This window comes from Lactuca serriola, chromosome 6 (genome assembly GCF_051521515.1).
Source record: "Lactuca serriola cultivar US96UC23 chromosome 6, Lser_US96UC23_V15, whole genome shotgun sequence".
NCBI lineage: Eukaryota > Viridiplantae > Streptophyta > Magnoliopsida > Asterales > Asteraceae > Lactuca > Lactuca serriola.
The window spans coordinates 78,626,275-78,641,013 of NC_136413.1; the positions used below are offsets into that span (position 1 = coordinate 78,626,275).

General features: G+C 33.4%; 1 protein-coding gene across 1 annotated transcript; it reads right to left on the reverse strand.

Annotated features, from left to right (window-relative positions):
* Window positions 1-3,703: 3,703 nt before the first annotated feature.
* LOC145059261 (tRNA-splicing ligase (DUF239)) lies at window positions 3,704-8,290 on the reverse strand. The gene is made up of 7 exons (XM_079007114.1): window positions 7,872-8,290; window positions 7,505-7,591; window positions 7,133-7,402; window positions 5,998-6,162; window positions 5,832-5,885; window positions 5,598-5,744; window positions 3,704-4,265 (listed from the first exon to the last, which is right to left on the reverse strand). Exons 1-7 carry the CDS (start codon window positions 8,061-8,063, stop codon window positions 3,888-3,890), a joined length of 1,293 nt encoding a protein of 430 aa, XP_078863240.1. The 5' UTR covers window positions 8,064-8,290; the 3' UTR covers window positions 3,704-3,887.
* Between the last annotated feature and the right edge of the window lie 6,449 nt (window positions 8,291-14,739).

The following is a 14,739-nucleotide window of genomic DNA, read 5'->3' on the forward strand; positions in this document are numbered from 1 at the left end:
TTTGGCAAACTGCTATGGCTGAGGAACTTGCAGCTCTTTATCAGACTCATACATGGGATCTGGTTCCGCTTCCACCTGGAAAACACACGATTGGTTGTCGTTGGGTTTATAAAATCAAAACAAAGTCTGATGGATCCGTTGAGCGCTATAAAGCCAGACTTGTTGCGAAAGGGTACGCACAAAAGTATGGTATGGATTATGAGGAGACGTTTGCTCCTGTTGCAAAAATGACGACTGTTCGCACCTTGATTGCAGTTTCTTCCATTCGTCAATGGAAGATTTATCAAATGGATGTCAAGAATGCTTTCTTGAATGGCGATCTTCATGAAGAAGTATACATGTCTCCTCCTCCTGGTATTGCTCACCGACCAGGTGAAGTTTGTCGACTTCGGAAGGCTCTATATGGCCTCAAACAAGCCCCTCGTGCTTGGTTTGAGAAATTTTCTATGGTTATTACTTCTCTTGGTTTTCAACCAAGTAACCATGATTCGGCTCTATTTATTCGATGTACGAATGCAGGGCGGATTATTCTTTCCTTGTATGTCGATGACATGATTATTACTGGTGATGATTATGATGGTATAGAGTCTTTAAAGCGTGATTTGGCTCACCGTTGCTATGAAAGACTTGGGATTACTTCGTTATTTCTTGGGGATTGAAGTTGCTCAATCTCCAAAGGGTTATCTTTTATCTCAAACGAAGTGTATTTCGGATTTGTTTGAACGTGCACGACTCACGGATAATCGAACAGTTGATACGCCAATAGAGAGTAATGCAAAGTACTCTCCAACTGATGGTGTCCCATTATCAGATCCAAGTCTTTATCGTACCATTGTTGGGAGTTTGGTTTACCTGACTGTCACTAGACCGGATATTGCTCATGCAGTTCATGTGGTTAGCCAGTTTGTGACTGCTCCTACTACTGTTCATTGGGGAGCTGTTCTTCGTATTTTGAGATATTTACGTGGTACTCAATTCCGCACTCTTATGTTTCCTTCTTCATCCTCTCTTGAGTTGCGTGCCTATAGTGATGCAAATTGGGATAGTGATATTTATGATCGTTAGTCCACTACTGGGTATTGTGTTTTTCTTGGAGATTCATTGATATCATGGAAAAGCAAGAAACAAGATGTTGTTTCTCGATCTTCTACAGAATCTGAGTATCGAGCCATGGCTATCGCCACTTGTGAGATTGTTTGGTTGAGATGGCTTCTTGCAGATATGGGCGTTCACATCTCTCAGCCTACCCCTTTGTATTGTGATAACGAGAGTGCGATAATGATTGCCAAGAATTCAGTGTTTCATAAGCGCACAAAGCACATTGAGATTGACTGTCATTTCACACGTCATCATCTCCAGAAGGGCACTATCTCCCTTCCTTATGTTCCTTCCTCTTTGCAGATTGCTGATATTCTTACGAAGCCGTTGACTGCTCCTCGATTCCATTTTCTGTCTGACAAACTCTCAATGCTTATTGTTGTTGCATTGTGAGTTTGAAGGGGGATGTTAACCTAATAATATTTTGGGCTTTATTTTGTATTGGGTTTTATGATTGGGCCTTTTCGCTAGGAAACCCTAATTAGCTTGTCTATATATTATGTCTTTCCTTTTCATTGTATTTGTACTTCTCTTTAATAATAATATGAAACCCTAGCCGTTATATGTATTTCATTTGTTAGTTTTTCAATATATATATATATATATATATATATATATATATATATATATATATATATATATATATACCATTATAACCTGCAATATCTAGTCATAATAATATATTTTGAAAACTATAAATAAGTTCAATGGTTAGACGAAAAAAAAAGTAAAATAAAATAAAAATAATAATAATAGATGACCACATATATACATATAACTAAGAGCATCTTCAATGGTAAACTTATGTTATAGGTTAAAAACATTATCACATTTTCAACCCATTAATATTGACCTCTAATTAAATAAATTCTCGAATGGTTAACCTCTTTTATGACTTTTTTTAATTAATTTAACTAATTTATCCACTTGTATTTAAATGTTCCATAAAAACCCCCCTCATTTAACTAATCGTTTTTTAAAACGTCAAATTTTAATCTAAATTTTTTTAATAAATATTATTGCTAGCCGTTTAATATTTTAATAAATACTATCTTTTAACATTAATATTTAAATAATTGATTATAATACAATAAATTTCTATAATAAACACTTACACTAAATGACGGAGAGAAAATGAAACATCATTAAAAATAAAGGGGTTAAGTGACCATCCTATCAAACTATATTACCATTCAATATAATATTGAATGATCAATAAAAATAAACAAAGAAGTGATGTTCTCCAATGGTAATAATTCATCTTACAACTTATCCAAATTGTAAAATGATTTAGAAAAAACTCGCATTAGAGATGCTCTCAGTTTATCTCTAAATAAAATATCTAAAAGTGTTGATCAAATTATTAATTATTGTTTAACTGAATAATACTTGTATGGTTTGTGTTTAAGAGTATTTATAATAGGAATGCTTTTTATTAAGTTGCTTCCAGCCAAATTAACTTGAGAGTATTTATAACTGGAATTCCTAAAATAGTTTTAGGATACTTTATTGGAATTTGACAAATTTATTTGACTTCCTAATATGAATGCTCTAATTAGTTCAAACACATTTTAGGTATAAAACCAAAATTTCATTGTCAAACTTTTTGAATACTATCTCAAATGGAAAGAAAGATATCTATATAAAACTGTTATTTGAAAATACTATATTTAATAGTAAACATCTGTAGCAAAAATAATATTTCCCACTTATGTATTCAAAATATACTATTATGATATATTTTGAACACCATAGATTATAAAACGCATAGAAAAAAACTTAAATTACTAATTACTAAATATACACCAAAACAAAGTTCGTTCCGCTGTCCTTGTCCCAAATAAATATGTAATTTTTTTACATGATACAATCATACCAATTATCGGAAAATACAAGTACGAAGGACAAAACAAAGGGCGTGATGGCTAATAATTGAGACCGTGGGGCATAATTTAGACAATTTCTGACTTAAGAGGGGTACACTTCGTAAAAAGGTGATTGATTTGAACAAAAAGTCGAGTGGTGATAAAGGTGGTGACGTGTCATCCACTCACGTGCCGCTCACATCCAAACCCACTTTTTCTCAATAATCTAACTTTCTTGTCCCATTGTCACCATAAAGCTGCAAGTTTTTGAGGAATAGATCCAAATGCAACCCCCAACTTTCAAAAATTACAATTCCCACCACGAAATTTATGCTTAATCCAATTGGCCAAGAAGAGCTAAATTGAACAAATAAAATATTCGCTGAAAATTCACGAGTCTTTTTCCCATCGACACGATAAAGCTGCAAGCTTTGAGAGTTTGGTGAAACTGCACCTTCATCTCTCAAGAATTGCAATTCACACCCTTAAATTTATGTATATATATGTAACTAATAGCTAAACTCATTTCATCCATTTGAATTACAAACAGAAACTGCACAAAGATCAATTAAAAAACGTACAAGAAGCTTTTTCCCATTCACACCATAAACTATAAAGATTTGATCATATGCACCTTTAACTTTCAAGATTTGCGATTCAAACCCCTAACTTTCTGTTTTAATAACTAATACCTAAACCAATTCATCCATTTAACTTACAAACTTTCCAACAACAGCAAATACAACAAATAGAAGATTCACTGAAAACTTACAACAGGCTGTTTCTTTCACACTTATGAGAAACTTTGCCACTTTACCTTCAAACCCCACAAAAAAAACCCAAAACTTCACCCTAAAAGATGGATCCAACAAACAAAAGTAAAAAAAAAAAATTATATAATACAAAGGGTAGGGGATGAGGGGGTCAAGGGCAATTTGGGTTTTTACCAGGACCTCCATAGTAAAAGTAGTGACCCCAATCACTATTACTTCCCGTTTGAACATCATAACAATTAGATTGTTCGGTGAATGTGCCAAGATTTTTAGGAGTTTTGAGATTATTTTCTTTATCAACAACTTGAATGTTTCTGAAATAACTCGATTTCCCAAACCCTTCTTCGGGAAACCGCCCGCTGCCCATTTGTGTTGATGTGTGGTGCCCGTTTGGCTCTGAGTTGACCACTTCACCACCCCATTCAATCATGGAAGCACTGTCTGCTAAATATGAGAACAAGAAAGATGGCCAATACCCTAACACATATCCATTCCCAAATTGCATCCACCAATTTCCCTCCTTTTGATCCTGAAATCAAGAATCATACTAATTGTTACGCAAAGAATCAAGAAAGAGAGCCAAAATACTAATCTTTATGCATAGGGTACAATCTTTATGTAATGAATCAACAAAGTACTAATCTTTATGCGTAGGGTAAAACCCATAAGTTTTAATCTTTATGCCAAGAATCAAAAAAGAAAGCCAGAGTACTAATCTTTATGCATAGGGTACGAGTCTTTATGAAAAGAATCAAGAGAAAAAAAAAAGGTAAGTACTAATCTTTATGCATAGGGTAAAACCCATAAGTTCTAATCTTTATGCAAAGAATCAAGAAAAAAACCAAAGTACTAATCTTTATGCATAGGGTACAACCCATAAGTTCTAATCTTTATACAAAGAATCAAGAAAAAAAAACCCAAGTAGTAATCTTAATGCATAGGGTACCAACCCATAAGAAAACCCATACGTTCTAATCTTTAATTCAACCCATACGTTCTAATCTTTAATTCTTTATGCAATGAATTAAGAAAGAAAGCCAAGGTACTAATCTTTATGCATAGGTTACAACCCAAAAGACGATTTTGAGTGGGTGGAGTAGATTTACTGTCATAAAGATGGCATCACATAGGTTGGTGGCAAACAAAAAAGGAAAGATTCTTGTTTTATCTTATGTATATTTACTTTAATGTTCAAGAACCAACATCAATGAATTATACAAATAGTTGAAGTTCCCATCTTTATGCAAATAATCAATAAAGTACTAATCTTTATGCATATGGTACAACCCTATACGTTGATGGCAATTGGCAAACAAAAAATTGATAGAGATTCTTGGTTTTTTCTATGCATATAGACTTCAATGTGAGCCACCATCAATGAATCATACAAATCGATAAAAGTTTTCATATTTATGCAAAGAATCAAGAAAAAAAGGTAAGAGTACTAATCTTTATGCATGATACAACGCGTAAGGCAATTAGAGGGGAGGGGAGAGATTCACGTTCATAAAGATGGCATCACATAGGTTGGTGGCAATTGGCAAACAAAAAGAATCATAAAGATTCTTGAATTTTTTAAATGTTTATATTCTTCAATGTTCAAGAACCACTACCTACATAATAATTGTATATATATGGCATCAACTTTATTCAATAAAGAAAGAATAGTATAAAGGGTGTTACTTTTTCTTGATGGCTGACTAAAAAGGAGCATTTAAACAACTTTGAATAATGCTTAAAAATTAAAATCAACCCAAGTGAGGTTTTTCCCACTAGAAAGCTTATATATATATATATATATATATATATATATATATATAATAATATTAAATCCCATTTGTTAACTGAAATTAGAACTCACCTTCCATACAAGGATGCTAATATCATATTGTGAATTTCTAAATCCAGAAACAGGAGATATGCTTGCACCCATTGCTATGTTACTGTTGATTTGAATAAAGCCTGAGCATAATAAATTGTAGCAACCAGTAGCTTGATATGCATCACTCTACAAAAAGATTAAAAGAAAAAAAAAATCATATAATGTATGTACAACTTCTAGTGCATGAGGTACAAGTATTGTAGTTGTACTTACAGTCCAGTATGTGAATAGTCTTGTGTTGTTATCTCCATAAAGATCTGGACTTACCTGAAAATAATAAGAAATTTATTTATTAAAATGGACTTTGAATAATTGAAGAATATTTTCATTTTCATAATCAAGATTTCAAGAATCATTAATATTATTTATATTTTTATACCTGCCATCCTGCTTCAATGCTGTTAAGATCTTGACCAAAAGAGCCACCTAAAATCCAAATTTGTGACAAACTGAATTCATTTGATTGTTGTATTTTTGGTTCCCAAACGTTCATTGTTGCTTTTGCTCCATAATATTTGTCCCCTTCCACATAAGCTATTGCATGCTATAAAAGAATGACCCAAAATTGGATTTTAGTAAATTGAGAACATGAAAATTAGTCAATTACTCATTTGCCCTTTTGTTTTAAATGAAGGGTACTAAAATTTAAGGGAAAAGCCATCAATCAAGAACATGGTGGGGTCATTCTCATTGTCTCCTTAATTTGTCATAATGATGACAAATTATGAAATGAAGGCTTTTTTTTATCCGTGTATGGTGAAAAACGTAAGTAAATATGTAATAATCAAACTAATTGAATCTTGATATTGAAACACTCGTACACTTAAAAGAAAGTGCATTTAGACATGGGGTTTTATAGAAAAGCATGTATATATACCACTTTATTTTGTCGAAAAGATGGGAAATTATGGATTTTTCTTTTTGTTTCTTCCAACTTCTCATTACTCCTTTATTTTGCCACAATGATGCCAATTATGAAACGAATTCTTTTTATCTATCCACTTATGCCTCAAATCATATTTAATTATCAAACTAATGAAGGATAAATCTTATCTTCAAAATTGCAAGATTTAACTCAAAAAGAAAGTTCATTAGACATGGGTTTAAAAAAAGAGAAGTTCATTTACCACTTTAGTTTGCAACAGACTTGAAAGAAACATGGAGGTTTAAAGAAAAGCATTACCCTTTTATTTTGTTAAAAAGATAGAAATTTATGTTTTTTTTTTCTTTTTGTTTCTTCCACCATGTCAGTTGACGTTTTCATTAACTCTTTATTTTGTCACACTGATGTAAAATTATGACTCCAATTACTTTCACTACCCATTTATGCCTAAAATCATATGTAATTATCAAACTAAAGATAGGATAAACCTAATCTTCAAAATTCAAGATTTAACTCAAAAAGAAAGTTATTTAGTCATGGGTTTCAAAACGACCAATTTACTTCTTTATTTTGTCATATATATAGGGTAATTAAAAAAATCTTTTTTAATACCATTTTTGCCCTTGCTCACCTGATGACCACTTTCGTTATCAAGACCAAGATCTGCGGATTTAGGGAGATTTCGAGGCTTTGGGATGCTTTTATGCTGTTTCTTCCCATATCTTTTAACAGAACTCGCTCTCATAACATCGTCTTCTTTTGTTCTTCTTATGGGTATTGTGCCTTCATCGCACATGCCATTCACGTGCCACAACTGATGAATGGGGTTCTCTCTTTGTTTAGACTCGGTGTTCATTTTGTTCTCATCATAAAGCCCTTCTGGATGATAGTTGGGTCTCATCTAAATAAACCCAAAAGAAAAACACAAACAACAAAAATTAAAGTTCAAATCTTTAAAAAAAATAAAGAATGGTTCAAGAAATCTTGAAGGTGTTAAAGAAACCTGGATTTTGTGGTCTTTGAGGAATGGATGATCAAAAGCTGGCTGATGAGAGATGGGTACACAATCGATGGTATCCCCATCTGGGCTCTGTTTAAATCATGCAAATAATCATAAAGTTAATTGTTCATCAGCAATAATTTTACAATTTAGCACCCAAATTACCTAATTTTAGGTCAAGAAACCCATCATTTGAGAAAAAGAAAGGAAAAAAATCAGCACATGGTACATTTTTCAAGTTGAAAAAGCAAAACTTGGCTATTTCTTTAGAAAAAATATATATTTTTTCTGCATTTTAAAGGAAAAGATTTCATATGAACACAAGATAATAAATATTGAGTAAGAAAATGAAGAATGGGAGTTTAAATACCTGAATGGTTTTGACTGGGGGTTTGTTGAGGCGTTTTAAGTGTTTATGAACTTTAAGATTCTGACTGGAAGTTGGTGGCTGCCTAGCGGCGCAAGATAGCGAGGCCAGATCCAGGAAAACGAAGAAGATGAACAGGAAAACTCCCCTAAAACCTACTCTCTGCCTTCTTGTGTTAACGTGCGCGGCGGCCATTGTCGAGAGATGGAAAAGATGAACTCCGAAAGCAAAAATAAAATGAAAGCTTTGTTTCCTCCTCCCAACTACACTCTCCGACTGATGTTAACCGCCACCATGAGTGATGATTTGAGCAGTACCAAGGAAAAGACGACAGACACAGTCACTCTGCTGCTTATCGTGCGCACCCTCAACGCTTCAAGACTTGGAAGTGTCCTCTCTCTCTCTCTCTCTCTCTCTCTCTCCTGACAATTGAATTTCTGGGTTTATTTATGCATTAGGAACACGAGGTGCGAAGGATAAACCCGAAAAACAGAAGGGGGGCGAGTGGGGGTACGACTGAGTGACTGGATGGTGAAAATGGGTGGGTATAAAGGAGCAATTTTTATTAATTTTGTCTTAAATTTTGAATATTTTCATTCAGAAAAATTATGTTATTATATTAAGATTATTATAGCCCCAAGGCAAACACCCAATGCTTTTGGTTATTTTAGAACACCTAATAAACAAATGGATTCACTTTGGTTCCCTCTAAACAATTTCAAACTTCTATTTCCTTTTCATAAATCTCTTGTTTAAAACTCGTTTGGTCCCTTATAACTACATATTTTGTTTAGCTATTAAAGATTGTTTCGTGTATAGCAATGGAATGACAAAAGAATAAAATGGACGAAGAATGAAATCGACAAAGTAATAAAATGGTTCGTTACATTTCATTGTCGAGTTTTGTACTATTTGGAATGAAACTAACCATTAAACTAAAAACACTCTCTAACACAAAATACATACAAACAAGTAAAGAGGCTCGTGTGTTGCCCGAATCAAATTTTTTTGTTGATGTTTGGTAGGTTAGGTATATGAATATCCAATATTTATAGAGTCAAAAGGATAAGCTAGTGCAAGCAATGCACCTAATGGACAACAACTAAAACATTCAATACTAACGTTGGATTTGTCAGCATGCCGTCAAAAATAACATAAGTAAATCATCAATTCATCATAAATTGCAAATTAATAATAATAATGATAATAATAATAATAATAATAATAATAATAATAATAATTAAAGGCAAATATGTTTATATATTCAGTATTTACTCGAGATGAGAGTAATTTCAGTGATGAATTTGATGTGGTGTAAGGAAGTGAAGCCCCTAAAGTAAAATTTGCATATAATTTGGAGTTTTTTGCTTCATGAACTTGTAAAAACATGATATTTTTTACACATATTGATAAAGAAAGTAGTAATTTAGCTACTTTGATTTTTTATTTTTAACTATCTACATGATCCTTATACTAAAACATTGCATATTATAATGAACCACATGCAAGAAATAACAACATACTTCCATTTAGTTATGGATTATACCATCCTACTTTTATTTCTCTCTACTAGAGCATTGCACTTTCAAAAAAACCTTAGTAGAACATTGTACTTTGGAAAACCTACTTAGTTATAGTATTGCACTTTCAATTTATTATTAAGGATTATAATTTAGAACATCTACACCATAATAGCAGTAAAAAATTTCTTTGTATATGGATGAAATTGTTATGAATGATTATGCTTTTTCAACGTACAATGTTGTGATAAGAAGAAACAAAAGTAGAATGTTATGGTAAACAAATCAATGGAACTGCATTGTTATTTCTTGAAGAGTTAGAGTTGATTTTGTTAGAATTAGTATATGTTAAGCATATTGAAGATAAATGTTTCTTTTAGTTCACCTTAGGAATAATAAAAGTATTATTTATGAGCGGCATTAGCTAGAGGAGAGTGCAACCACTCGTCAGACATATCCTAACATGGAAGTGGAAGGGAAAACATGAGTTGTAATGCCCTAAACTGAACCATTGCAACAATAAATATGCAAATTAAAGAACTTGTTCCATGGACACGGTTGAAGAAACAATGGATGTCGTTGAGATTCATTATTCCCCCATCTTTCTGTAATGAATTTTTCACAAATCAGTTAAGTAAGTTTATAATGAAAAAGATGAAGTTGTTACAAATTTGGAAGTCAACTTTGTAAAAGAAGAAGTAAAACCCGAGAAGATAAATGCTAGTACATGCTAAACATTACCACTGATAGAACATTCCATTTCACATTTAAGACTTAAGACCAAGCAATTAAATGAGGTTGATATTTTTTTTCTCTTAAATTACATTCTTTCATTGCTTTTTTATGCACAAAAAATCAATTAAAACCTAAAACATAAAAGAAAATATCAAGATTAAAATACAAATGATCAATTACCCTTGAAAAAGCAAAATTAAATTTTTTTTTCTCTTGAATTACATCCGATTCATTGCTTTTGTATGCACAAAACATCAACTAAAAACTAAAACGTCGAAGAAAATAAGCAAAAGTAACATACATATTATCATTTACCTTTGAAAAAGTGAAATTAGGGTTCAAACCCAGAGAAAAACACAATGATTCAAGTATCCAACAACTAATAACAACCATCAATGCCCAACTAATAACAACCATCAACGCCTCTCTACAAGTTGGATAACATAGTCAGAAAAATCGAACATCAGATGACGTTCGATTGTGATCGAGACTTCTAGGATTTCGTTGGAAGATGTTGTGAAAGAATCTTAACATATTGTTGGTCTTAAAGAGATGAAGCGTTTACAAATGCAACGCAAAAAGGAAAGTGAGAAAACTAGAAAAATCCTAAATCCAAAACCCAAATAAATTGAACTATTGAAACACCATCACCGGAGGCAGCTTTGCAATCATAATGTTAATACATATCTAGTTAGCAAAGTAAACATGAATGAAAAAAAAATTAATAGAGAAAATAGAATTAGAGAAAACAAAAGTACCGAGATTATGTTTCTAATAACCTCCATTTAGATAATCAGTGAACTAGATAACTTCATTATTTGAGATCATATTATTTCATGTTCAAATTAAGGTTTCTAGGTGTTTTCTAATCAGCTATAAATAGAGTCTTATACCTGATAATTTTCGGTTGATCCATTCCTCTTCACCAGATCTTAAAATTGATTATCTCTCCCCTCTCTCCTAATCTTTCTAGGGTTCTTATGTTATGGGTATGAACTATTAGAGGCTCATACATAATTGGAGCTTGTTTTCAAATAGACTTTTGGATTGATTTTGTTGGAATCAAAGGTTTGTTTACAATAACAAATCAAATATATGCAATTCTTTCGATTTATACTAGGGTTTAGAAATTTTGTTGTTCAATAGTATGTTGCTTCAACAAAGTTATAACATAGATCAAATGTAACGCCCGTGTTTCTAGGCTAAGCATTAGTATGATGATGTAATAGTTAGGATCAACAGTTGTAACATACTTTGAATTAATAAAGAGGAATTACTTGAATATTATGTGAATTATGTGATTTCATGTGCATTATTACGTATTTATGAGACATAACAAATAAAGAATGAAAATAAGCGTAAAAATAAAATAATAGATAAACCCAAAATATATGAAGAAAGTCATAGGGGTCGTGACAAGGATTTCGGACATATAAAGAACGTCGAAATCCGAGTTATAACGGATAAGTTTTGACATGTCGAAGTTTCGCGACAAAAACCGGCATGACGTTGTGTGACGTAAAAAATGAGTTTACGATAAAGTACTTTTTAGCATTACCAGTCTAAACAAAAGTCGTAGTATACGTTAAACCGAGAGCGTGCATAAAAAGAACGCCCAAATCTGACTTCGTTGAGGAAGTTATGGTTTTTCTAAGATTTAGCATAGCAATATGCAGCCCAGAATTCGAATCTTACATCAACCAATTTTTAGCCAACACAACCTAAACGAGAATTGAAGATCTCGTTAATAGGAGCTTGACAATAACAAGACAGACGAAAACAGACGTCGGATGACAAGGTTATGAATTTTTAACGGACTTTACCTGTCCAGGTCTGTTAAAATTAATTTTAAAAATAAAGTTAAAATTAGCCGACAGAGTCTAAGTGAAAGTTGTAGAGTACGTCTCCACCTACGCGTAGATATAAAGAACTTCAAAAACAGAGCTCATATGCGAAAGTTACAGAATTTAGAAGTCGAGAATGAGTTGTTGCGAGGAGGATGGCGTAGCCAAATCTCAGCATTTGCTTGCTCCCCACGGCCTCGCTTCGGATCGCAACACATGCCCCCTCGTATGCGCAGCGTACCCTCGTACGCGCAACGTACATCCGAGGTATGCCCAGCATACCGAGGACCGGGTAGCCTATAAAAGGGGTGCGAGGGTTGCCTTCATTCTTCACACCATCACCCTTCTCCCCCCCCCCCCTCTCTAAACCTCTCCCAGATCCCTGGTAACTTCTAAGTGCTATAGGAAAGCCCCGGAGTGCCATAAGGCTATGAGAAAAAGAGCTTTTTAGGTCGGAAGTTCTGCCCCTGCAAAGTCTGGTTTCTAGCCAAACCTCCCAGTAAGTGAATTATGCTTACCCTACTTTAAGTATAGCTTAGGTTTAAATTTACTATCGTTATTATGAACATATAAACAACACACACACACACACACATATATATATATATATATATAAAGTGTTATTATAATATTTTTAAACTACTCGCGGTACGGAGAATCTTGTTTGAAGGGTCGCATAGGTTTGTTGGATTTCAGAAGTTCTATAATGCCAGAATGGTCTTGCCCTCCGGTGTTTCAAGTTTGGCCCCTGTTTGTACATAGTGGTTGTAAAGTATTGTTTAACACTTATAAAACAATATCGCTCGTAAATAGTCGCGATAAGTATTAGACTAAAATGTAGTGGTAAAAATACTAGGTTTCGTCAAAGGAAATTTTATTATTAAAAAGCGAAGTGTTGTCCAAGTTGGAATCACCACTTTAACAAGTAAGTTCATAGTTAATTTCATCTTACACATAGATATGAAGTACGCTATGTGTGCATACACTACAAGAAAAACGCGATTTGCGAGGGAAGGATTCCGTTGGGAAAAGCTGAAATTTCGTTGCAAATGACGAATAGCGACGGAATTTGAGACGATGAAGTTCCGTCCCAAAAAACACCATAGTGAGCGTTTGCTAGGGAAACAATCATTCCGTCACAATTGTGACAAGGGAATGAAATATGTGGTAGATGGTATTCCGTCATGTATTCCGTAGTAGGATTCCATCACAAAATTCATGGTAGTTATTCCATCACAAATTACGTTGTAGTTAATCCCTAGAAAAATCCGTTGTGATGGTTCCCTAGCAAATTCCGTGGTGGTGAATCCCTAATAAATTTTGTGGTGGTCATTCCCTAATAAATTTCGTTCAAATTTTATGGTGATGAATCCCTAGCAAATTTCGTGGTGGTGAATCCCTAGTAAAATTTATGGTGGTCATTCCCTATAAATTTCGTGGTGGTGATTCCCTAGCAAATTTCGTCGTGATGAATCCGTAGCAAATTCTGTTTGATGACTTCCTAGCAAATTTTGTGGTCATGAATCCTTAGCAATTTTCGTAGTGTATATTATATATCAGATTTCATATGGACCGATGGATAATTGATTTATAAATTAGATCCAAATTATTTTGTAGTGATATATGAAAACAAAAAAAAAATAACAAAAAAATCAAAACCATTATATCAAAAAATAATACAATAATTATTTATTACATGGAAAAAAGAAAGTTGTTAATCTAAAATAAATAGTCTGCAATAAACATCTATCAACACTTTATGACCTACTAGTATTGTTGTTTTGTAATTACATTAATAAGATCTAATGTTGTTTGAAGTTGTTTTTCAAGATGCCCGACCCTTGCTTTGTTTTCTTCTTGTTGGGCCTTCATCATTTATGTAAGCTCTTCATTTTGCTCATTTTGTTTAGCAAGAAACTCCCTCATTTCTTCTATTTCATCATTTTTTTCTGGAATGTAAGATACATCCGTTTTACCGTTCCTATTGTGAACCGCCTTTGCAAAAGAGCCTAATGCATAAAGTCTTCTTTTTTTTTTGTCATGACCACCAACAACATCATAACATAGCTTGTCCTCCTCAAATTCAGCACATTCAGCTTCCAACTCTTCCCGTTTTTCGGTATAGGCCGCCTACAAAATAAAAATAATATAAGTTAAAAGATGTCCAAGTTATGAATGATATTATGGACTAGCTACAATATAAAAGTTTAACACTGAAATGAATATTACATGAATTTGTGTAACGACCCAATTTTCACGGCTAACAATTTTCTTTTAAAACATTACTAAAACCACATTTATAAAAACCGTATCATAAGTCATAACATAATTGCATAGTATTAATTTCAAACGTAACTTATTATCAGAGTAAAACATCCCATGCTAACTGACTATGGTGTGTGCACTGCAACCTCTCCGAGCTCCTCCTTTGAAAACTGAGTACCTGAAACCAAAAACTGAAACCGTAAGCACGAAGCTTAATAAGCTCCCCCAAACAACCACATACCATACAATAACATGTAAAGCACATACTGGGCCTTGCCCACTGCATCGGACCGGAGTCTGGAACTGACCAGGGCCTTGCCCTCTGGATCGGACCGAAGTCCGGAAACTGCATCGGACCGGAGTCTGGAACTAACCAGGTCCTTGCCCTCTGTATCGGACCGAAGTCCGGAAACTGCATCGGACCGAAATCCGGAACTGACTGGGACCCTGCATCAGACCGAAGTCCGAAACTAACTACATCGAACCGAAGTCCGGAACTGAATGAAC